Source organism: Littorina saxatilis, linkage group LG7 (genome assembly GCF_037325665.1).
Source record: "Littorina saxatilis isolate snail1 linkage group LG7, US_GU_Lsax_2.0, whole genome shotgun sequence".
NCBI lineage: Eukaryota > Metazoa > Mollusca > Gastropoda > Littorinimorpha > Littorinidae > Littorina > Littorina saxatilis.
Window position 1 is genome coordinate 10,434,934 of NC_090251.1, and position 25,612 is coordinate 10,460,545.

The 25,612-nt window shown below is 41.4% G+C and overlaps 1 protein-coding gene and 1 long non-coding RNA gene across 3 annotated transcripts; one reads left to right on the top strand and one right to left on the bottom strand.

Annotated features, from left to right (window-relative positions):
• Positions 1–411: 411 nt before the first annotated feature.
• Positions 412–7,897, bottom strand: LOC138970655 (uncharacterized). Its single transcript, XR_011457039.1, has 4 exons — positions 6,251–7,897; positions 5,222–5,452; positions 4,143–4,307; positions 412–2,823 (listed from the first exon to the last, which is right to left on the bottom strand). It is a non-coding gene; the product is annotated as an uncharacterized lncRNA (long non-coding RNA).
• Positions 7,898–10,691: 2,794 nt separating this feature from the next.
• On the top strand, positions 10,692–25,460 carry LOC138970658 (nucleoporin NUP35-like). Of its 2 annotated transcripts, none has more exons than XM_070343123.1 (11): positions 10,692–10,838; positions 13,737–13,849; positions 14,140–14,201; positions 14,656–14,770; positions 16,364–16,418; positions 16,931–17,036; positions 18,469–18,522; positions 18,959–19,028; positions 21,152–21,280; positions 22,138–22,290; positions 24,186–25,460. In XM_070343123.1, the coding sequence occupies exons 1-11, from the start codon at positions 10,811–10,813 to the stop codon at positions 24,261–24,263; spliced, it is 963 nt and encodes a 320-aa protein (XP_070199224.1). In that variant the 5' UTR covers positions 10,692–10,810; the 3' UTR covers positions 24,264–25,460. The 2 variants fall into 2 exon arrangements, with proteins under 2 accessions (XP_070199224.1, XP_070199223.1); XM_070343122.1 differs by having other exon boundaries at positions 10,708–10,838; positions 13,725–13,849.
• The last annotated feature ends 152 nt before the right edge of the window (positions 25,461–25,612 follow it).

A 25,612-nucleotide genomic window follows, 5' to 3' on the forward strand; every position in this document is an offset into this window, starting at 1 on the left:
TTGCTTTACGCATTCTCACGCTATTAACGCGCTCTCCACGCAGACGACACGATTGCTTTACGCATTTAACGCGCTCTTGACGCAGATGTCCTGATCATCTTACGCACTCTCCACGCAGATGTCACGAATTATTGACGCATTCTCAGGCATTACGCGCTTTTTACGCTCTCTTCACGCAGATGTCACAATTGCTGTACGCATTCTCACGCATTTGACGCACTCTCCACGCAGATGTCACAATTGCTTTACGCATTCTCACGCATTTGACGCACTCTCCACGCAGATGTCACGATTGACCTACACAATTTTACGCAGACCACACAACCGCTTTACGCACTCACAAACAAATAATGGGCAGTGCACAACATTGTATTGATCCAGAAAGACAAAGGTCAAGCGTGCAGGTTCGATAACAGAGATGATCATAATATGTACAAGTTCTAAAACAAAAATGCAGTCAAATAAATTGATTAAAACAAAGGAGAGATTTGAATCTCGCTTATTGCCATTGTGACTTCCAGGTTTTAATTTCACTGCATTTTGACATACCAGCAGCACGGAAACAAAAATGATCAAAATACTATTCAAAGCAGAATTCAAATTGGCAGAACAAAGAATAAATAGAACAAAACCCTGATAGTCATCATCGATACGCCGTAGTACATGCAGTGAAGAATCCAGTATAACTTATAAGAGAGAATTTTGATGTACACTCGTCACTATATCACATTGATGTAAACAAATAAATAAATAATTGGCACAGCCTAGGCATAGGCAGCAGTGAGTTGTATCAACATGTTTGAATACAGAACAGCAACAAAAAGAGAAAAAAAGTTCTACAAGCCAGCTAATAGTTGAACTTCAGATTACTAATGATATCACAAACAAACACTTAGTTAATGCCCATTCTCCAGGGATCGAAATCCAGTCAATGTACACCAAACTAGGATAACACATACATTTAGAATCTATCACGACTGCATAAAACATTGGTATGCAATTCACAAAGCAAGGAACTTGAAACATGAACATTGACATTAAACATACATATGTGCCCCACACACATTTCGGACAAGGCAGCTGAACGAAATTCAGATGTGGATGGAGCACAAAATAATTAGATGGGGCGGCGTGAAAGCATACTGGGACAAGGAACAAGCAAGAGAAAGAGGATAAGAAGATAAAAGGAAGAACAAACCGAAGAATAAGAAAGAAAAAAACAAAATAAGAGAAGGAGAGAGAAAAAAAAAGGAAAAAAAAGGGAGACAATCATATGAATGTGTACCATTTAAATAAAAGAAATTAAAAAAATTACTTTTAAAAAGGAGACATTTCAGGTTTTGATTTGAAGTGTGTTAACATATTCACATATACCAGTAACTTTGCATGGAAAAAAAAAGTTCACAATGATTTGAAGCAAATTCAAATGCCAGAGAAAAAACAGAACAAAACCCTGATGTCATCATTGATAATCAGTGGTACGTTCAGTGAAGAAAAAACAATTGACACAACCTAGACATGGGCAGCAGTGAGTTATCAAGTTTCACTACACAAAAGTAACAACTACAATAATGAAACAAAAGGTAAAATGCCAGCTAATAGTCAAAATTCAGAACAATGATATCAAAAAGAAACACTTATTCAATGCCCCTTCTCCACTGATATGTATAAGCACACCAATATGACATAAACTCATAAATTTAAAAAAAAAACATGACATAAAACTCATAAATTAAAAAAAACTTATCAGACTGCGTAAAACATAGGTTTGCCATCTCAAAATGGATGTAAAACACGCAGCTTACTCACAAAATGATAGACAAGTCTCCAGCGGCCAGCTGCTCAGCAAACAAAATAAGGTGGCGAGGATCAATATAATTGAAATGCATTTTTTTTGCTGTTTCGGAGAGAACTTTGCTTCATTTACCTTACACTGCCTGCATTCAAGGGCTAAATTTTTATCAGGTGCACCAAGACTTACATCTATAGAAATCCAATCATAACGGTTTTAACAGCAACAAAAAAAAAAAGTATATTTCTAGTCTCGCTTCTAAATTCTCAACTCAACTCCAAAAAATAATAAAGAACAACAAAAACCCGCATCATGCATTGTCTCCTTCAAGCTGCCTAGGTTGTTTGCGTTCGACTCCCATAAATGACAAGGAATTGTTAAAACCTTTTCTTTCTATTTGTTCACTTTTTGTTTTCTTCTTTTCTGAACTCTTTATACTTGTATTTTATTCATTTTAATTTAGCCTGAAGGTTTGAGTCGTGTATTAAAAATCGAATATAGTGTGTAAGTGCCCTTGAACAGCTTTTCCAGAATCATGTATTCTATATTTTTAGTATGGGATACCCACAAGAAAAGTTCAAATGCATCCATGCGTCTCCACTGATAGTAATGGTAGTTGAGCACTTCCAGTTTAGTCTTCTGTCGTTCTGACACAGCCTAAAAGGGTACATCATGTCTGAACATCATCTGTAGAAGAGTGTGAAGTTTAAAGCTTAGCTTAAATAATGTCCAACAAAACCCCAGACTCTTCTGTACATTACCCATCAGCCACACAGACCTGAACTGTGAAATACAATTACTCACTAGCAATTTCTCAGGCGAGTCAAATCTTACATTCATCAAATTTTTGCAACTAGCATTGTAAATAAGCCTACAGAGATTACAAAGTTCAATTACTGCAAACCAAATCATGAAGGCTCTTCCATGGCCTGTTGTCTCTTTCTTTTATCACAGGCTTCCAAAAACCAGTCTTGAACGGCCGTCTTCAAGGTCTTGACCTGTGGCACCCGTACAGCTTCACGGAACAGCCTCTGCATGACAAAACAAAAAATAACATGAACTTAGATCATCAAACAACTATCACTGATTTGAGAAAAGTCTCAAGTTTATTTCCTGACGCCTGTAAACTTGCTAAAAATCATACAGACACACAAACTTGCATACACACCATACGCTTTTACAACACACCAACTATACTTGAGTTAGGAAATTACAACACATTGTAATCCTTGTAGAAGAGAAGTAAAAAAAAATACCTACCCTAATATTTGTTTTAACCCTTTCGCTGCCAATCAAAACTTGGGTATGTGCATTCCTGACTGCCAGGGAATATTGGAGTTTGGGGTGTAATAATTCACACAAAAATCTAGCTTCAAACTGGCAGTAGGTAGGTAAGTAAAACCTATGTTGTTTTTAAAGGAAATTGAACCAAGAATCTGTTTTTAGTGTCTAATCATGGAAATGATAATTAGTTTGGCTTATAATGATGTTTAAATATGAACTTTTGAAAAATCAGCCCGGCGCATCTTCCGGTGCCTGTGGATCAAACACAGGTGGCTGTTTTGCTCGCTCCAAGAAAGGATTATAATCACTGTCATCTACCTGTTTCCAACGAATTGTCCGAAAGAAGATCTCCCCCTTCCCCTGTCAGTATCCATAATCATTTGCACCGCCTGTAGCGTCAGTCCGGCTTTGTTTTTCCCTACTAGGGCCCGGTCGACAGTCACCGTTAGCCATTTTGACGAGTCGAGATTTCTCTCCCATACCCTGTCGACAAGGCCGAAAATAGCCTTCAAACGCAAAACCGCGTCACCATTTATGTTTATTCATGAGAATGAGGTATCCTACCAAGCCATTGGCTGCTATTTGTGTGTCAGCAGTGACGTAGCATTTCTGGAAAATCCCGGAACGGAGAAGACGGGTTTACCCGTCCTAAGGCGCTGCGGCTGCACAAGCGCATGACTGGTATACCAGTCATAAGGCAGTCAAGTGGTTAAAGTTACCTTTACTATGACTTTTTCTTTGGGGGCCTTCGGAAATTCATAATACATGTACTGTGACGTGCAGACGCATATGTGACGACATCATACCGTTTGCTAACATCCTTATTTCGTATGTAGTCGAAAATCCATGACACTGACAAATGAGCTCAGGAACTTGGCTTCTAGCAATTTAATGTTAAGCGTAAAAGCTTTGACAACTATCATTCACATGTGAAACATGGCAAATTTAAAATTGATTCCAAAGAACAAAATTTGAGACAGAAATAACTTGTTGTTTTGTAGACATGGATTTTATCTTCTTCCTAAAAGGACCAGGATGATTTTACAAATTATGAAAAACAACTCACTGTCGATGGCTTTTAGTCGCAGCGTACACCATGGTCTCTTTCCCTGCCCTCCCCCAGAGCCCCCTGTCAGCAACCGTGTAGCCTATGGAACACCTTCGTCATCACAGCATCAGTAGTCGTCTTTAGTTCATGTCCACCAACCACACCGAGCTCATGGTCATGGATCTGAAACAAACAAAACAAGCCAACTGAATTCCAAAAATCAAATATTCAGACAGCTCTTCTTCACATACAAACAATTCAATCTGGAAGCATCATACTGTCACCTGGAACAAAAAATCAATAATCGCACTTGCTTTAAAAAAAAAAGTTTTCAGAAGAGCAAATGGTGATTGAGTGTAGCATTGTCATAAAATGTAATCACACACCTCAGGTGACCTGCATCAATCATTCAATACTATCTCACAAATCTTCATTTGGAAAGCACAAACATAGTTAGAAGAGAGCGTCAACCGTGATACTATTCAGTGTGGACAATTTTTTTCTGACCCATAATCCGATGCCTACACAAAGTGAGAATCAGAACTCACAAGAAGGCACTGTTGCATGTTTGTGATTATTTGCTTGAGTGTAGCACTTGCAATTTTGAACTTGAGGAAACAGCGTAGCAATTTCTGTTACATCCCTGAAAACCTAGCAGATGGCAGCTCTGGCCACAGAGCAATATTTGCATTATTTCTCACAGATGCAATGATCACAGAAAACAAAGTGGTGCATGCATTTTCCGCACCCCACATGAGAAAAAGAGGCCCATCATTGTGCGTACCCATAAGCATAGTTTTATCATCAAAATGTGTTGGTTAAATTCACAAATGTGACCAATACGCATAAACCTTGCATGAATTCCCAGGATAATGGGAAACTGGTCATGACTGAGAACTGATGAACAGTTAAGATACACCCGTGAACCGTGATGACATCTGGCATCCTCCAAAAAGCACACACTCAAGGTAACATTTAAAGCCTAAAGAGCGTCTAACAATAACATGTCACTCTCACAAGATCTTGCTACAGTTATCTGGGGAAAATAGCACAGGCATGACTGGTCTGCTTCAACAATAGCATTCAAAGCCACCTACCAGTGATCACTCCTTCGACAGATCCATCATGTGCCTTCAACATCTTCCACACTCAACAGTAAAAAGATGACTCCATCGAACAGTAGCACAGGCTCTGGCTCCACCATGATTCTTTGGCGACCATTTTACTAAATTAGTCGCATCAGGTCCATCTGCTCCTGTAGAACCTTCTCCAGCAGCAAGAACTGATGTTTATCTTGCCGCTCTGCTCTGCTCGTAGTCTTGTGTCCGCTGAATGGAAGAAAAGAAGAACAAAAAGTCATTTACATGAAGCAATACATATTTTAGACAATCTGTCGGCCTGAAAAGAAACCATCAGCACTAAAAAACAATCTGAGCAAATGTTCAAAGTAAACGTGACATCTCTATATTTTTGAATTCAGGAGAAGATGAGGAATATATATATTGCAATCAATTTTTAAAGGGGCATACAGAGTGGCATTTGATGGGGTAAAAAGATGTAGGGACTCAGCAGTTGGAGATGAAAATTTTTGTGTGTATTTACTTCAAGCAGATTTTATTATTTTTTTTTTAGACAGAAGAACAAACACACACTAAAAATCCTTGTTTAAAGTTGAACTGACCTTAACTTTTCCTCCAAACACTAGAACTTTTTGTATTCATTCAAAAATATTCATCAAAAAGGTTAAATTTTAAATTCAATTTTGCAGACTTTGGATGAAAAGTTACTCTTCTCTGGCATCCCGCGGACACAGTTCACACTTTCTCATCAATGAGATGCCTGTGTTAATTAAAAACAAACATCAATAAAACTATTAAAATAAAATAAAAATTTAAATATAAAAATAAAATCGACCAACCGCCCCCACCCGATTTTTTTTCCCTTTGCTGGAAACAATACATTTGTTTCACTAAAACAGTAAAAGAGATCAGCTGAATTTGTTTGACACATCTGGTTATAACTAAAAGAATAAAACACAAAATAAGCCAAAGTCACAGAACAAAAAGACGCTGTCAGTGTCACTATCAATGACTCTGAATGAGACACTCATTGCTATCGAGCCATACCTGTTCATCTTCACCTTGCCGGGACGGAACGACAGTCTGCGTTACTGGCATCGGTGGCGGTGTTAAGGTCACTGTCCATCTCAGCTTTCTTCACCTTCAGTTCAAACAAGCAGTGAGCACCGTCATACTCAAGTCAAAGCTTTCTGAAAAAATAAATACTTGGAAGTTAAATAGGATCACATTGATTCCCAAACCTAACAGTAACAGTAACACGCAAACATCAAAACTGGAATATTAATTATTAAATATAAGCATCTCAATTTCACTAAATTAGTATTTATTTCTCTGTGATGTATTTTTTATTTTTATTTCAAAAAAATCTGTTTTTCAACTTTATCACTGCACACGCTGACACAGCCTCTGCCTGCCTCTCTAGTCTATGCATGCCTCGGGAACAAGGGTAATTTTTCTCTTTTCCGAGACTCAGACACAGAATATTCCACTATGACTATGAGTCTATGTCAGTATGCGGAACTGAAAGTTGAACATCTGTGGAAAAATAAAAAGATACAAATAAAAAAAAACCAGATATATGAAGAGCCTATTAGTATTACTACTAAAGCTCCTGACAACTGCTGCCGCAATGACTCGACCAGATTAGGAACCAACCAAAGTTCACCAAGAAACAGACAATGAGACATAAAATGATAAACGAAAATTCAGTTTTTATGGTGCCGTGAGCGACCCGCGAATCGGGATTCGGATGGTATTTTCACTCTTCCACAACTCCTTAAAAACAAACCACTGCATCAATCAACTCTATGTTTTTGGAAAAGTTAGTTCATTCATCCATCTTTCAGACAAAACAAACATGAATGAATAGAACAGTGTTCTTCTAGGCGAAAAAAAAATCGAAAGTGTGAGAAATTCTCTCTGCCATCAAACTCGGAAGCCGAAGCCGCGAGCTATCAAAAATTCAAATTCCCAAATCTTTCCTTCAGTTGATCAACTTACCTATTCTTGAAAGAAGTCAATCTTCATTTCAGAGAGAAGGATAAGATTACCTTGCATCCAATAAGCAAGTCAAAAATACAAGTCAATATGAAGAAAAAGCAAAAAAACGCCGATACAATGTGGATTTGACAGACTTCTTGCCAACAGGAAGTTGGAGATTGTCTGATTGAAGTAGGTCTGACAGACAAGGGAAATAACTTCAATAAATTGCTCTTTTCAGTCAAGGTAACTGTCTCCCCTGAAATTGAACTTTCATAGAGATTTTCTTCCAAAGCAAAATAAAATAAAATGAAAATATGCTGAGAACAAATTTTATGTAACCATTAACATCAGCCTTTATTTTGAGTAGATAATTAGTTTCAAAGTTACTTTAGTTTACATTTTTTTGTTTAATCTGAATTTTTTAAATGTTTTTATCGTTTTGTTATGGGTGTTCATATAGATTTCAGTTATCTTTTCTGTTCATATAATATTTTTATTATGCTTTGCCTAGATTTTTCCACGACATTATTTTGTGGAAAGCTGATTCCTACAACAATACCAAATCCCCATTACAATAATTATATTACATGCTAAAACAATTATAATGATAATACAAATTAAAATAATCATATTTATTTTAAGATAAAAATAATCAGGATAACAATTAAGCAAATAAATGTTGGTAATAACAAAATGATTAGATAAAAATTAAATGGGAAAACCATTACATAAAATAAAAATATTTTTATTAAACTTTTAAATGCATTTTTTTTTTAACCGAAACTGTCTTAAGATAAACTGAAAAATAACGGATTGAAAGTTTGTATGCAATTTTTTTTCTAAAAAAAATATAAAAAGTTTTTGAAGAAGAATAACTATTCATAACCAAAATTTAAAAGTAAATATTTTTTAATAACATAAAATATAATAAATTATTTCATGAAGTAAATGCATAAACCCACGGTATAAAATTAGGAAAAACAAAAATTGCAATCACCTTTTCATTGAATCCATGCGTGCTAAACACTGCGTGGTGAAGTCGTTTCGAATGCGACAATCTGCGTAAAAGTTGGCGAAAAGTAACGCGCGCGAAGCGAAGGTGTCACGAGGCCGTACGCATCCCCGCATGAAAAACGCAGAAATAACGCATGCGTCACGCAGAATCATGCTGGCTGGGAGGGAGACTGATGTATAATTAGGTATTTTATGTCGGTAATCTCCGCATGTAGCTTCTACTTGTAGTTATACGCTATGAAACAATCGGGTTGATATATATATATCATCATCATCATCATCATCATCATCATCATCAGGGCCGGACTTGGCTAAGTGGAGGAGGGGGGTTGCCAGTGGTGGTCCAGGGGGATCATGGGTTCCCCCTGGCGGGGTCAAGGGGCAGAGCTCCTTGTGGGGGTCAGGGGGCAAAGCCCCCTGAAGCTGATGGGTAGATCATATTCTGAGATAGGAAAATGGTCGCTTCTTGCATGAAACGGCATAAAGTAAACAATAATAAAAAAAATGTTTTAAATAAGTGAGGTACATGTTTAGGATGGGGGGGGGGGGGGGGGGGGTTGCGCAACCCCCAAAAAAACCCCGGTAGTCCGGCCCTGATCATCATCATCATCATCATCATCATAGCCTACACAACCAGCATACAGTGATACACGTTGTGATATTTATCCCAGTGTTACAAAGTGCGAAATGTATTGACTCGCTGGATCGTTGCAGATTCCAAGTGAAAATAAAAGAGCAGATAGGTGATCGAAGCGAAAAGAAAACATGGTTTTCCACTATTCTTTACTTACGAACACAGAAGACGTGTACAGCTTCCAGCATTACCAACAGGAACAAAATTGACAGCGGACGCCCCATGTCAACCCCTCAGTTGCAGTTTAGCATTATCGGGCTGAAAAGTCACTCAATGCTCATCGCTGTGGTTGCTGCGGCGAACTGCTCCGTGTACAAGCAACTAGGTAGACCACTGGGTAAGCTCCAGAACAAACTGACCTTGTCAATGAAGTCGACGAAAGGAAAGTAGTAAATGTAACCAGCTTCTGACCGAGTTCCGTGATATTTGTCACAGACTAAGAATGACGAAATACGAAGTCGAAAAGAATGATGACGTCATCACACATCTACGATTTGCGTAGATTCATCCAGCCCCAAAATACCACAGGCACTCGTCACGAGGTGGGCGGGGCCTATGTCTTGGCTGTCACTTGTGATCGACGGGGGGTCTTTTCTTATGGTTTTCTTGCTTTACAAAAATGTCAATCAATTTGATTGAAAAATGAGGGTGTGACAGTGCCGCCTCAACTTTTACAAAAAGCCGGATATGACGTCATCAAAAGTATTTATCGGAAAAAAGAAACAAAAAATCTGGGGATATCATTCCCAGGAACTCTCATGTCAAATTTCATAAATATCGGTTCCGTAGTTTGGTCTGAATCGCTCTACACACACACACGCACAGACTCGGTATTTGATATATTTTTTTGAAAAATCGAGGGCTAGTTATATGTGATTTTCCGCAATGTGGTGGTCCAAATCAGGGACACATGCAGCATACCTTTGGATTTTGCTATGATTTTTGTTTGCAGTAGAAACTCGGGATCAACACTGCTAAAATGTAACAAATACGGTCTAAGCTGTCATATAAATAGCAATTTTTGTGGGATAACACCTTTGGCTGTGGACAGAAACGGCGGCAAATTTAGAGTGAACGCTGCCAAAAGTGAAAAAAGCCTAACGGTTTTGAGGTTTGTGGCATTCTGCAACTGTTTTGACATGTGCAAGTTCAGTATCCGGAGAGGGTGAATGTACAGCGAATGAAATTGTTTTGAGCGCTCTAGCGCCGTCAATTTGTCAGAACAGGAGGTGGTCCACATTAGGAGCCGGTCCATATTATGAGCCATTAATATTACTACTCTACGTATTTTACCGCAGCGGCCAGTTATGTAAGAGGCTTGGTAGTTGAGAGAAGGGCCTGCTATGAAATGTAGTGGTTTTTATGAAGACTTAATTATAATATATCCCCGGCTTTACGAAAAATCAGTTACTTCATTTAAAAAAACCACTCAGTTGAGGGTAACTGGTCCGCTAACTAAAACTGACTAATCGATGTATCATGTCGAAACAAGCCCGGTGTCACGAACTGAAAACTCTGCCTGAACAACCCTTCTCAATGCGCATGCGCTAACATGGGGAGATTAATCAGGTCGTGAACAACCTAACCCTAACCCTAACCTAACCCTAACCCTAATCCTAACGGCCTAATCCTAACCCGCCTAACCCTAACCCATGGTTCGTTCGGTCAAAGGTAAAGTGTTGTAAAAGAGATTAGTTTTTTGTAAAAAGAGCAACAACAACAAATACAAAACAAAACAAAATACAGTATCAAATTACATCAAATCAAATGATCTTTTGTATTGCTCGTGTTGACAGAAAATCGGCAGCAATAAACTGTTCTCACACGGTTTCAGTTCTCGGTTGGTTCACCTTGCTTCTCATTTGGTAACATTCGAAAACTGATTCACTTCCGGTCATTCGAATCTCGTGTGTGTGAATGTGCGTAGCTCTTCGTCTGGTTGTGGAATCCTTCTCGGTCTGTGTAAGCCGCAAAACATGTTCTCTGCTTCGCCCGAAATGCACGGTAATGAATGTAGATTGTCAAACATCGATTTAAAAACCATTGTACATTTTCAATGGATCGTTTATTCCGGCGTAACAACTAACAAGTAACATCGTCGTTCTGCGACATTCTTGATTTCATTTTCAAAATTCAATGTCATGAACATGAAGTGATGAACAACCTGGCTATCACTATCAGTTTCACCAGTGTCCGCTCGCAAGAAAGTTACCATGGGGTACTGCAACTGCTAGTACTGCTAGTCTTGTAAACGTTTTACCAGTCTGACTTCTGTTTTATTGTCATTTGTTGACTGTATCAGTGTATGGATCAGACTCAAATCTTGTCTTGTCTTGTCTTTCCGTTATTGCCCACAATCAGCAGTAGTGATTACTTCGGCACTTGATGGGATGTTGCGCAAGTCCAAGAAAGCAGCGTTTCCAGCATCCAAAAGTCCATTAAAATTCACAGGTTAGGGGGGGAGGGGGCATGAGTCACAGTGGCTACTGGTTTAGTGCGAGGCGCGCGACACAAAGGTGTCGACAGTGCGGGCCTCAACGACAGCTGCTGGTAGAGAGTTCCAGTCCTTCACTGTGCTGGGTAGAAAAGCGGCACTCCGATACTGAGTGCGGCAGGTGATGAGGCCGAACTGCTGGCAATGCCAATGGCCTCTTCGCTGGCGTGGTGGTAAGGGGGCCAGCTTCGACTTGATGCCCGGACAGTGGACGATGCTGTTCGTGATCTTGTAGAGCATCGATAGGCGGGCAAGCTTCCTGCGCTCCTCCAGAGACTGCCACTCAAGGGAGTCCAGCATCTGGCTGACACTCGACGTGTTGTGATAGCGGTTGCAGACGAATCGGGCAGCTCGTCTCTGGACGGCCTCAAGCTTGTCGATGTTCTTTTGGGTGTGCGGGTCCCATACCGACGAGGCGTACTCCAGGATAGGCCTGACAAAGGCCTTGTACGCCTGTTCTTTCACGGATCTTGATGAGATCTTCAGATTGCGCCGCAGGAACCCCAGGGTCTTGTTTGCCTTGCTGACGATGTTGTTGATATGGTCGTCCCAGCACAGGTCACCCTGAATGGTCACTCCCAGGTACTTGACCGCCTTCACTGTCTCCAGCGTATGCCCATGGAGCTGGTAAGAGGGCTGTAGTGGGCGTCTGCTCTTCGTAACAAGCAGGGTGTTGCACTTTGCAGGGTGGAACTGCATGTCCCAGCTCTTCTCCCACTCGGCTAGGCGATGGAGGTCTTGTTGTAGCTGGGCCTGGTCATTTACGCTAGTCACCACCCTGTATACTGCAGTGTCGTCCGCAAACAGGCGCGCTAGTGCCGTCAGTCTCTCCGGGAGGTCGTTTATGTACGCTAAAAATAGCGTCGGCCCCAGCACCGAGCCCTGCGGCACCCCTGAGCGGACGCTGCCAAACGAGGAGCGACTGCCATTCACCACCACGGCTTGACGTCTTTGATGGAGAAAGTTCTTGATCCAAGCAAGTGCAGTTCCCCGGACACCGGAGTTTGTGGGTAAGCAGACTGTGGTTGACGCGATCAAATGCTTTCGCCAGGTCCATGATCAACACGTCCGTCTGCTTCCCACTCTCCAAGTTGCTCGTGAGCTCTTCGGTGAAGTCCAGGAGCTGAGTCTCGCAGGACCGACCTCGACGAAAGCCGATGAGCCGATGACAACATTGCTACTTGTTCTTCTCCTTCTGGTTCCACACGCCTTCAGCATATTGAAGATTCTGGTGTACTAGAAGTTTTCTGCTGCATACATGGAGGGTGGGGGGGGGGGGGAGTCAGGAAGCTAGGGAGGCCGGGTTTTGGGAGTGGGAAAGGGGAGAGAGGGGAGGGGGGGGGGGGTCTAGATCTGGGTTTTGAAGGCGTCCACCGAGGCTGATGATGCTGCCTGTGGTGGGAGGGCGTTCCACTCGCCAATGGTGCGAGGGAGGAAAGACTGCTGCCTGTATGCTGTTTTGCAGGCTGGGAGTTTGTACGCCTCAGCATGGGTTAAGCGAGTTGATCTGGTGGGGGGACTGGGGGCAGGTTTCCTGGTGGAGTTGATGGTGAGTTCACCGTGGTGGAACTTGTAGAAAGTGATGAGGCGAGCCTTCCTTCTGCGTTCGAACAAGGGGGACCACTGCAGCTGCTCATACATCTCTCGACGCTGGAGGTCTGACGATGGCGGTTGACCACCCAGCGGGCTGCCCTACGTTGCACAGCTTCCATCTTGTTGATGTTCTTGGCGGTGTAAGGGTCCCAAACACTGCTGGAGTACTCTAGGGTAGGGCGGGCAAGTGCTCTTTTGGCTCGCTCTTTGGTGGAGATGGACCCGATCTTGAGGCTGTGGAGGTCCCGCTGAAGGGTTTGCTTGGTCGGCTGGGGAGCATACGGTCTTGTGACATAGGGTGTCATCCGCAAACAGGTGTGCCTCAGCAGTGAAGTCGTGTGTGAGATCGTTGATGAAGAGGATGAACAGACAAGGTCCCAGCACGGATTGTTATTAATGTTAAGTTTTTGACTGACCAGATACGATTTCAGAGCCTGACAACATTGCTACTGCTAGTGCTACTTGTTAACATTTGTTGACTGACCAGATATGATTTCAGAGCCGATGACAACATTGCTACTTGTTATTAATGTTAACCGTTTTTTTACTGTTCAGATATGATTTCAGAGCCTGACAACATTGCTACTTGTTAACAGTTTTTGACTGACCAGATACGATTTCAGAGCCTGACAACATTGCTACTGCTAGTGCTACTTGTTAACATTTGTTGACTGACCAGATATGATTTCAGAGCCGATGACAACATTGCTACTTGTTATTAATGTTAACCGTTTTTTTACTGTTCAGATATGATTTCAGAGCCTGACAACATTGCTACTTGTTAACAGTTTTTGACTGACCAGGTATGATTTCAGAGCCGATGACGACCTCACCACTGGGTGGAGGACACACACACTTACACACACACGGCGGCCAGTCACAGTTTCTTCCCGGCTTTCTGCTAGGAGATACTTCTTCACATGGAATGGTAAAGACGGTTTTCTTGGTAGGGTGATGGAATGGGTAGGGGTACAATAGACCAAAACAACAACAACAGCACCAGTATTGTAGGTCTCTCTACACTGATAAGTTTAATTATTGTCAGCAGAGTAGATAAAACAAGGTGCATTTTACTTAGTAAAATTGTATGTCAATATGTGGAAATAGAGCAGGCAGAACTTTTAAGTAAAATGCTGAGTGAAACTGAAATTATGATTATATACATTGTAGATTATTGATTTAATAGTAATGTAATACACTTGTTTTTGAATCCTCCAGTCCAGTCCCAGATTGTGGTCAACATCTCCTGGACACAAGCCTGGACATCCCCAGTCTGGCAGGTGTGCTCTTGTTTACATTTTTAAAACATGTTTTGGCTGTCGTGTGTTCAAATCCCGGCCTCGGTCACAGGAGGTTAAGGGTGGAGATTTTTCTGATCTCCCGGGTCAACTTATGTGTAGACCTGCTAGTGCCTTATCCCCCTTCGTGTGTACACTCAAGCACAAGACTAAGTGCGCCCGGAAAAGATCCTGTAACCCTTGTCAGAGCTTGGTGGGTTATAAAAAAACCAAAAAAAACCCCAGCATGCCTGATGCCTCCCCCGGAATCGGCGTATGGCTGCCTGAATGGCGGGGTGAAAACATACACTTAAAAAAATCACTCGTGCAAAAACATGTTAACGTGGAAGTTTCAGCCCCTGAACAAAGAAGACGAAGAAGTACATTGTATTTGTTGTTTGCACAGAAAATGGTCCAAATTCAATTATAACATAATTTGTTGTTATGTGTTTTGCAGAATGCTGTCAAGATCAGAATCTGTGAAAGGGAGAACTGGAGGTCCACCAGTACGCAGTCTTCTCCACACGTCCGCCACAGACCCAAACCTACAGTCCTACGGCTCGCCTGCGCAGGTATGCTACAGGTGGAAGCCGTGGAATCTGTTGTGTTTGACTGGTTACCCCTTTCGCTGCCTGTAGGATTTCAGCTGACGTCCAAGAGGCCAATTCAATTATTCATGTGTAGTGGGAACTTTCTGACGTCCAAGAGGCCAATTCAATTATTCATGTGTAGTGGGAACTTTGAAGTGGTGATAGCAGCCATCACCTTTTTAGCTAAAGGGCTCTAAATTCCTATTTTTAACTGCTATTCATGTAACCTATTTCAAACGTCTTTAGCTATAAAGGTTGTTACCTGGCTTCTTGCTCTGTACGCATGTGCGCATAAACCCTTATCAAAGGAAGTCACCGCCACTTGACCCTCCCTACTAGCAGAGAGATGCACGGTCAGCGAGGCGCCCCATTGCATAAGACCACATACAGACACAGCCGTCCAAAGAGAAAAGCGGCGGCATCAAACCGCTAGCGATTTTAGCGGCGAGAGGGGTTGTCCGTTAAGTTTACAGCCGTCACGTGACTTTGTCGTTTCGGAACTGGGTTTCATGAATGGCATTAGGGAGACTTACAGCTCAAACTGTGCCACCATCCAGTCTAGTGCTGCTAAAAAGCTCACATGAATACGGACATTGGGGAATTTGCTTTTTATGCATGCATGATTTTTACTGATCTAGAAAGCGTTCTTATTGTCAATATTTCTTTGAACAAAAATGTGTTGTATATATATATATATATACCGTAAAGTACCTTGTAAGCGCCCAGTATCGAGTAAGCGCCCACCCCCCACTTTTAGTCCCAAACCGTGCATAGGGTATAGTACCTTGTAAGCGCCCACCCCCCACTTTACACCATTGAAATCAGGAGAAATACAAATTCCGCACTTGATCTGCTAGTTTTGTGTATGATTTCCCTTTCTTGCAAACCCTATCACGTGTGTCTGCATGCCTTGGATCTAAACGCCTGCAAGTCAATGATTACAAGATGCCGCGGATCAAATCGTACACCGTTGCATTTAAGCTGTCAGCTCTTGACTATAAATATTTGGATAATAACGCCAATGGAAACACACACACACTCTCACACACACACACACCCACACACACACACACACACAATACTCCCCCTCCTCGCGCTCTCTCTCTTTCTCTCTCTCTCTCTCTTTCTGCCGAAAACACTCTTTGGCGAAGTAAAATAGACTGCTGCCCATATCCAGAAGACGTACCCCTTGTTCAAGGGAAACAGAGACACAGTGCGGCCGACAGCGGCACCTCTGCAGACAAGAAAAGGATGCGACAACATTTATCTCCCCAAGCTCTTCTAATGACAACACGAACAAGAAAAACAATGGAAGATGAAAAAAGAAAGAAGATATGATTACGAAGTGATCACAGATCACATTTTTTACTGAAAACTGCTCGTGCATAGGGTGTAGTACCTAGTAAGCGCCCACCCCCTACTTTGGGTCGGAATTGGTGCACAGGGGGGGTGGGCGCTTACAAGGTACTTTACGGTATATGTGTATGACTTGAATAATTTTGTTGTTGTTTGAATGTGCATGGTCATGGGTCTGCATGAATTGATAAGTTTACAATTACATGTATTTCATTTCAGGTGAGAACACCGTCTGGAGCATCACGAGTAACCTCCCCTGGACCTCCTACCACAGGTAAAGAAACATCGTTCACACCAAAGCATTGTTACTGTTAGTGCCATAGGGCTTTATTGCCCTAGTCTACAGTTAGGAATGGTTTTCTGGTAAATTTAGCGTCCAGATGCCTGTTGGAATTTTGCTATTTAGTGGAACCTCCCTTTCCAGACTCTGATCTGTGGATTTACTTTGATTTTAAGGCTCCCTCCATTTTAAGACTCAGTTTTCACATGGGAAGGGAAGGGAAGGGAAGGCTTGAGCAGTGAAAATCGATTGTGCCCGAAAAAATTGTACAGCAACAGAACAAAATTTATTTTTTATTTTTTTATTCATCCTTAGTTTAAATAGATCTATGTTTTCTAGAAAATTTCTCTTTTTGTGGTAAAATAGTTCTGCAAGGGTTTCACCTCTCAAAATAAGCAGGCTATGCACTGATTAGGTGAGTCAAGCAGTTTTAGGTGCCACAGTGAGAAAATGAACTCCATGGTGCCGTGTTCTTATGGTTTGTTCTGTTTCTTGCGTGATGTCAGGTCTTGTGGGGACCCCCATGTCAAGAGGCGACATGTCCATGTCCATGAACCAGAGTCAGATGGTGCCTGTGTCGCCCTCACAGCTCGACCCTTTCTACACACAAGGGTAGGGTATTGTGTGTTACTGTGTAGTGTGTGTGTTACTGTGTAGTGTTTGTGTGTTACTGTGTAGTGTGTCCATGAACCAAAGTCAGATGGTGCCTGTGTCTCCCTCACGGTTGGACCCTTTCTACACACAGGGGTGTGGTACAACATGTATTAGCAGTGTGATTATGTCTCAGGGTCTAGCATTGTGTGGACAGGTGATATATACTCTTCAAAAAAAAGAAGGGCCGCGCTGACCAAGAAAGAAGTTTTCATTGTGGAGGCAATTTGCTGCAGTGCATGTTTGGTCATGCGTTTGCTTTTAAAGATAAACTGATGAGCACTGTTCATGGCCAGGATCCAGTTGTAGCACAAGTGTGTGGCCTGGACTGTTACATAGGATTTTGAAAATAACCTCCTTTTTTTCAAAAGAGGAATCTTTCAAGTTCAACGTATTATTCAGCATGGCATAATAAAACCCTATGCATGAACGAGAGCGACACTGGCATTATTGGATCCTCGATTTTTAACACTTTCTTAAAAATTGTATACATCAGACACTGTCCCTTTTTAGCTATGAGACCAATGGTGGCGAGAAAGGTGAAGGGAGGGGGAATGTTTACAGTGCCGTGTGCCGGGCTGTGAGCAGTACCCGCCAATGTTTAGCTCAGGCACCGTCGCGGCGGACGCGCCTCAGTTCTATACCGAACACTGCACCCTCATTCAAGGAAAATGCACCGCGCTGTTCTAGACAACTGTCCTCACCTACAAGTCAGAGGTGTAAGTTACACCGACCCTGGCGCCTAAGGCAAAGCCAAATGCTCGTCTCAAAACCGTTTTTAAATGTGTCTGTTTCTTTGCTTTCTTGTTATTTGAATTAAATAGGATATTTATTCCCCCCCTTCTCTATATCTTTATTTTTAGAAAGGTAATTTGTCTTTTGCAGCCTGAGCTTATTTGAGAGCATGTTCACTTCTTTAGTTTGGTCTTGGCCGCATTTCATGTTAGGCCAAAAAAAATAAAAAATTGTCTGTTTCTGGTCACCCGACCGACCCTAAATTTCGGCGCCGACCCTAAACTTTTTTTTTCCAAACTCAAATTTTTTTAATTTATTTTTTGGTGGTAAAGGACAGGGTGAGAAAATGAACAACAAAAACGTGTGAAAACGAAAGTCCGCTGACGATTTGTAAATGTGTTGAGTGTCTTGTCTCTATGTATAGTGAATCCAGTCTCTTTGCGCGATTTTTAAAGTTAGTTTTATTGGTCTACATTTGGTGTTAAAAAACAAAACAAAAAAAACCCCCTACCTACCGACCCTATATTTTTTAGCCATGTTACCAGAAACAGACAATTGTTTTTTGGGCCTTATTAGCACAAGAACTGAAGGGTGTTTATTTTAGGATAGAGCTTGAGCAAAACACTGCCTAATTTTTTCTGTTTTATTGTTCTTCCAGGGAGTCCTTGAGGTCAGATGATGTTTTAGATGAGACATGGGTCACTATCTTTGGGTAAGTTTTCATTGTCAATTAACAGAACTGGGTATGAAGTTCAGTATCTTGAAAATGTATGTACATGAATTGTTTTGTTGTGTGTGCGATATGCACAGAATTTCAGAACCACCAGCAATGCATTAGATTCATATTAAATGTGTTTTCCAAATTGTTTTATCTCATGTTGTCTAGCATAATTAACCTTTTAGAAACGTATGAGATTTTTATGTACAGTTTTATGTAAAGTTCAAGACCCCAGCTAAAGGATTTTTGCATTGTTTTTGTCAGTCAAAATCAGCACTAAACACAGAAGTTGTAAACCACAGCATTGGTCACAGTTATATCTAGTAAATTCAGCGCAAATGGGGATTTCAGAATCCTATGTCTTCTTTCCTGGATCTGAAGGTTTGAAAATTACTTCATCACTGCTTTTTCCTGTTTGATTTTATTTCAGTTTTCCTCCAGGGGCTACAAGTTTTATCCTGCAGCAGTTTTCACAGTATGGGAATATTTTAAAACACATTGTGAGTGCATTTTTCTCTCGTAGTTATTGTTTTAGGGATTTTTGTAAGCTTTCCTCATGACTCTGATCATCATTCTCTCCAGAGACTGCGCATCAGCAACGCTTTCAAAGCAAAGTTTATTATCTGCAGGGCTCCCCACGGACGTCCTTCCTAGAGAGTCCCGGGACCCTCACTTTCAATTTTTAGAGGATCCATGGACCCCCACTGCAGAATTTTAGAGGGACCAAAGGGTCCAAAAGTCAAAAAGTCCTGGTGTACTTATAAAACATTGTGGTCACGCATAGTGTACTGTGTACAAAAGCTGACGATTGCACTCTGAAAATGTATCTTCGGTGCGGACGATAAAGGAAATGTAGTGCGTCCCAGGACCCGCTATTTTAAAGTTAAGTGCGTCCCGTATGTGTTTTGGGCTTCTCGTGCGTATAGGATGCAGGGACACGCACTTTGGGGAGCCTGATCTGTACCACAAGTGTTTGCCCTTCTGTCCACTAGACCATTGGGTCGACGTACCTGTCAATGATTTGTTTTGTCATAAATTATACGTTCCAATAACATCATTTTTGATTATGAACTTTTAGAACGTTAGTAGTCAATCTGCTCCCATGGGGTCGCCTTCACGCGGCGGGAGTGTTTTTACCAAGCTACCCCACCTCTTTACTTCTCTTCTTTTGTCTTATTTCTGCCTTACCAGTCCTGTCACCTATATTTCCTTCCAAGAAAACTCTCCCTACTATTCCCTGCAGTTTTCCAATTCTTTTCTTGTTGTCTTATTTCTACCTGACTGGATCCATCACCTTTATTTCACTTCCCAAAAGTCTTCTTTTCCACATCCTTATTTCTCTGCACCCCTCGTAAGAGGCGACTAACGGATTCTGTTCCTCCTTTTACCCTTGTTAAGTGGTTCTTGTATAGAATATAGTCAATGTTTGTAAAGATTTTAGTCAAGCAGTATGTAAGAAATGTTTAGTCCTTTGTACTGGAAACTTGCATTCTCCCAGTGAGGTCATATATTGTACTACGTTGCAAGCCCCTGGAGCAATTTTTTGAGTCACTTGAGAAAAAGTGACTCTATGTAATCGGTCAGTGTTAGTCTGTCCGGCCGGCCGGCCGTCCGTAGACACCACCTTAACGTTGGACTTTTCTCGGAAACTATCAAAGCGATCCGGCTCATATTTTGTTTAGTCGTGACCTCCAATGACCTCTACACTTTAACGATGGTTTCGTTGACCTTTGACCTTTTTCAAGGTCACAGGTCAGCGTCAAAGGAAAAATTAGACATTTTATATCTTTGACAAAGTTCATCGGATGTGATTGAAACTTTGTAGGATTATTCTTTACATCAAAGTATTTACATCTGTAGCCTTTTACGAACGTTATCAGAAAAACAAGGGAGATAACTAGCCTTTTCTGTTCGGCAACACACAACTTAACGTTGGGCTTTTCTCGGAAACTATAAAAGTGACCGGGCTCAAATTTTATGTGAACGTGACTCCCAGTGACCTCTACACTTTGACGTCTGCTTTGGTGACCTTTGACCTTTTTCAAGGTCACAGGTATGTCTTGAAGGAAAAAAATTGAAATATCATATCTCTGAAACTATTCATCGGATTTGATTCAAACTTTATAGGATTATTCTTTACATCAAATTATTTACATCTGTATTGTGTTGTGAATAGCAATTTCTTCCTGTCCATCTGATGCCTCATATAATATTCAGAACTGCGAAAGTGACTCGATCGAGCGTTTGCTCTTCTTGTTTATTAGTGCTTTTGTGAACAAGAAACACTTAACAAGTGGCTCTATCCCATCTCCCCCCTTTCCCCTATCCCATCTCCCCCCTTTCCCCCGTCACGATATAACCTTCGTGGTTGAAAACGACGTTAAACACCAAATAAAGAAAGAAAGTAGTCAATCTGTGTCTTACGATGGTCACATTTCAGAGGAGGAAATTGAAAGTTGTCTGTGTGACATTTTTTTTTTTTTACTTAATGTGTGGAAGAAGGGGATCTGTTAATTGTTCATTTGCTAATAAAATTAAGTGTTTATAAAAAAGAATCTCTTGTTTAACTAATTTGTTTTCAGGTAGATTTCATATAATGTTATTGTTGTCTTTTTTTTTGTAGCCGTCAGCCGAGGGGAACTGGATGCATGTCCACTACCAGTCCAAGCTTCAGGCCAAGAAAGCTCTGAGCAAGAACGGCAAGGTGTACGGCGGTCGCATGATGATTGGTGTTCTCCCCTGTATAGACAAGGTAGGCTTTCTGTGTGGTTGTGTGCTGAGGTAAAATACAATAATATTCTATTACCCCAAATGAGAAAATACAGTGTGTCTAGCCATGAACACACAACAACAATAAAACACATCAATATTAGCAACTACTATATTACAAACACATGCATACACGCACACACACTCTGAATACAATCTATGCTTGAAATACTTTTTCAGACCATAATAATTATTGACCAAATGTTTGAATTTCCTTTTTTGTGTGTGAAACTGAAAATCTCTTGCATGTACTTAAAACACTGTTCCTTCTTAGAACAAGGTTCGGTCTTGAAATGTTAAAGGACCGGGCGGGGATGTAGCTCAATCGGTAGCGCGCTGGATTTGTATCCAGTTGGCCGCTGTCAGCATGAGTTCGTCCCCACGTTCGGCGAGAGATTTATTTCTCAGAGTCAACTTTGTGTGTCCTCGGTGTCCGAACACCCCCGTGTGTACACGCAAGCACAAGACCAAGTGCGCACGAAAAAGATCCTGTAATCCATGTCAGAGTTCGGTGGGTTATAGAAACACGAAAATACCCAGCATGCTGCCTCCGAAAACGGCGTATGGCTGCCTAAATGGCGGGGTAAAAAACGGTCATACACGTAAAATTCCACTCGTGCAAAAATCACGAGTGTACGTGGGAGTTTCAGCCCACGATCACAGAAGAAGAAGAAATGTTAAGGACTGATTCTTAAAATGGGGGTAAATTTCCAAAGGTTATGAACAGAGTCTTAAAAAAGAGAGGGTCTTACAGTGGGGGTCTTGCAGTGGGGGTCTTGCAGTGGGGGTCTTACAATGTTTTCTGCAAGAGTTAAAGTGTGTTGTGATATGGTGTTTCAGAGCGTGATGGAGAACAAGGAGAACGGTGACGTATGCTCCACCCCCGTCACACCCCACATGATGCCCATCGACCTCAACTCTTCTGTACGTAGCGTGGGAACTCCTATACGGCCATTGACTGCCGCTTACGCTGCCTCCCGCAGTGAATATGAGGTGAGCCGCTCAACTGTCTTTGCTCTAAATATTAGTGTTGTTTGGGGCTTTTTTGGGGTATAAATTTGACGTATATTAAAGGCACAGTGCAGCTCACAGCCTTCGTTTTGCGTTTTTGTTGCAGCTGAGTGCATTTACAGTTCAAAAATCCTCCTATGGTAGTAAAACAAACCCAAAACTACCCAACGACAACATCTGTTAAGCTCGACAGTTTCTTGTTCACGCGAGTGCATAAATTAACCTAGTTATTACGTGGTGTTTGGTCTGAGTTCGATTCAACTGAGTGATTCCGGCCTCCATTTTGTTTTACACAAACTCATGATGACGTCTGACATAGTTTGCTAGTGACGTGTCTTTTTGTGCATGATGTGGTGATCTACCTGATCTAAATTTAGATCCATAAATAGGTCAAGACCAGCCGGGTCCGAGTACGAAATTAATTCGTAAAAAAATCGCAGTTCTTGACTCTTTGGGTGCAAGTCAATGAAACTTGGTAGTTGTTCTAACGGATAGCTGCCTGAGGTATGACTAAAAGCCCCAGGGGCTCCATGCACCTGGATTTGACAAGTTCAGTACCTTTAATCAAATCAAAATTTATTTTTGAAATTTTCGATTTGAGTACATCGACCGAGGGGTGTTTATGGTGGACAAACAGTCAAACAAATGAAGTGCAAACTTTCCAAAATCGAGAATCAAAAAAGAAGAACGGGAAGATACTGGAACGTTTAAATGTTAACAAAACAAGACATTTGAGTTCATCAACCCAGTGGTCTGTACATGTATGATGGACACACAGATGAATAAATGAAGTGCCAACTTCTCTCAGAAAGCGTTGAAATAACGTGTGGTTTACAACTAACTTAGTTAGTGCTGATTTTTACTGAGAAAACACAAAAATCCCTCAGATCCTTCAAATTTACAGAAAATCATATTTACATAAGTTCTCATCACATACACATCTGAAAACTGCAGCTACACGATGTAAGAAAGAACTATCAGTTAATGGGTGGCCTTTTCCATTTTGTTGCCTCTGTTAGCAGTGCCTGGCCTTTCATAGTTTGGTATCAATCAATCAATCAATCAATATGAGGCTTATATCGCGCGTATTCCGTGGGTACAGTTCTAAGCGCAGGGATTTTAAAATTTTTTAAATTATTTTTTTATGCAATTTATATCGCGCACATATTCAAGGCGCAGGGATTTATTTATGCCGTGTGAGATGGAATTTTTTACACAATACATCACGCATTCACATCGGCCAGCAGATCGCAGCCATTTCGGCGCATATCCTACTTTTCACGGCCTATTATTCCAAGTCACACGGGTATTTGGTGGACATTTTTAGCTATGCCTATACAATTTTGCCAGGAAAGACCCTTTTGTCAATCGTGGGATCTTTAACGTGCACCCCCAATGTAGTGTACACGAAGGGACCTCGGTTTTTCGTCTCATCCGAAAGACTAGCACTTGAACCCACCACCTAGGTTAGGAAAGGGGGGAGAAAATAGCGGCCTGACCCAGGGTCGAACACGCAACCTCTCGATTCCGAGCGCAAGTGCGTTACCACTCGGCCACCCAGTCCCTATGGTATGCCTAACAAAGGAATGTTTAGGCTAAAAAAAAAAAAGGTCTGTTTACGGTAACCCGACCGACCCTATTTTTTTCGCGCGACCCTAGACTTTTTTTTGGCATTGGGGGGGGGGGGGGGGGGGGGGGGGGAAATTCTTTTTTTTTTTTTTTTGCAAAATAACGTAAAAATATGGTTTTTTAGAAGCAAAAAAAAAAAAAACAACAAAAAATCCCGACCTACCGACCCTATTTTTTTGGCCTATGTTACCGTAAACAGACCTTCTTTTTTTGTGGCCTTACACCGAGTCTGATTTTTATTTCAACAGGTATTGAAGAACAGGCAAACTCCCAAGAAAGACAACAGCATCGTATCCAAGGTGAAAGAATACATGTTTGGATGGTAGCACCAGCTGTCCATTGAAGGGCCATGGCAGCACACACACACACACACACACGCAAAATCAACGCAGTTCAGTGGATTATCTACCCTGTGCTACAGACAGTGTCTTTCAGTGCATGATCACACGGAAAAACGTTTGGACAACATCACTGTGACTGTAAGAATGGTGTGCATTAATTCCATTGTGTGACATCAAGAGTTTTCAATCAGCACGAAGAGTCTCACTCGTTGTCACGAATGGACTTGAATCTGTTGAACATGTGTAAATTGAGGAGCGGTGGTCATTGGTAATGTTTTTAATGTTCGTTTCTTCTGTGCACAGAATCCCTTTCTTTCAGTGTTGCCTATATTCTTGCCCTTGACCTTGACCCTAGTGTCATCTTTGTGTATCCTACTCCTGCTGGAATAACTTCTTGTCATGAGATATTATAGATTACACTACATCTCATAACTCACGTATGAGTATGACAACCATTGTAAAGATTTTTTTTTACTGCGTAAACGATTGAGCATAAGCCACAGGATTTTACATGGGATAAGAGCAAACTTTGATTAACAACAGCCTGGCTGTCTCCTGTGTATTTCTTGCTGATTTAATTTCATAAGCCACACCAGTGTCAATCTATAAAACAGACCAATTACTAAAATAACTTGTCAGGTTTGTATGGGTCGTGAAAGAGTGAATACCCTTGCTTTTACTCTGACAAACAATGCAGGGACCAATCACTAGCGACAGGATTTGTACGAGGAAAAGCAAGGGTATTCACTCTTTCACAATCCATACTAACCCGACAGTGTTATTTCCGAAAATTGTGTATTTATTCAGCACAGATGCCTACTCTGCACTGGGCTGTCAAGCTGTCGAGGTTTGGTATGTGTCCAAGTGGAATACTCTCATCCCATAAATATTATAAGCCTGGGCGTATCTGAGAATGTGTCTATGATTGCTATCACAAAAGGGAAGTCATCTTGTAAGTTGTAGAGAACTTTTTATGAGGTGTGGTGGGTTCTTTTTCTCTTATCAGTGAAGATTAAGACATTTGGCAAGCATTATGAAGTAAGGTTTGTATTGCATGATTAAGTCTCAAGTTCTTTCAACCCTTTAATCTGGACGTACATAGCACTGCACAACAAATCGTCAAATGAAATACTTTTTATGTGTTCAAACTGTAAATAAATGCTTTTATGTCGGAGAAGGAAAGCGGCTTGGATGTCGATTCCTTTAATATGCTGGTTTGTGTGTGTGTGTGTGTGTGTGTGTGTGAGTGTGTGTGTGTGTCAGTGTGTGTGTCAGTGTGTGTGTCAGTGTATGTGTGTGTCAGTGTGTGTGTCAGTGTGTGCATGTTGGTGTGT

What these genes read in the sequence shown, in the direction of transcription:
- LOC138970658 (XM_070343122.1), top strand. Translation starts at nt 10,811, where the DNA reads ATGTTCTCTGCTTCGCCCGAAATGCACG. An exon ending in CCCTGGACCTCCTACCACAG is followed by an intron (nt 16,419 to 16,930) that starts GTAAAGAAACAT and finishes GCGTGATGTCAG; the next exon opens with GTCTTGTGGGGACCCCCATG. An exon ending in GACCCTTTCTACACACAAGG is followed by an intron (nt 17,037 to 18,468) that starts GTAGGGTATTGT and finishes TTGTTCTTCCAG; the next exon opens with GGAGTCCTTGAGGTCAGATG.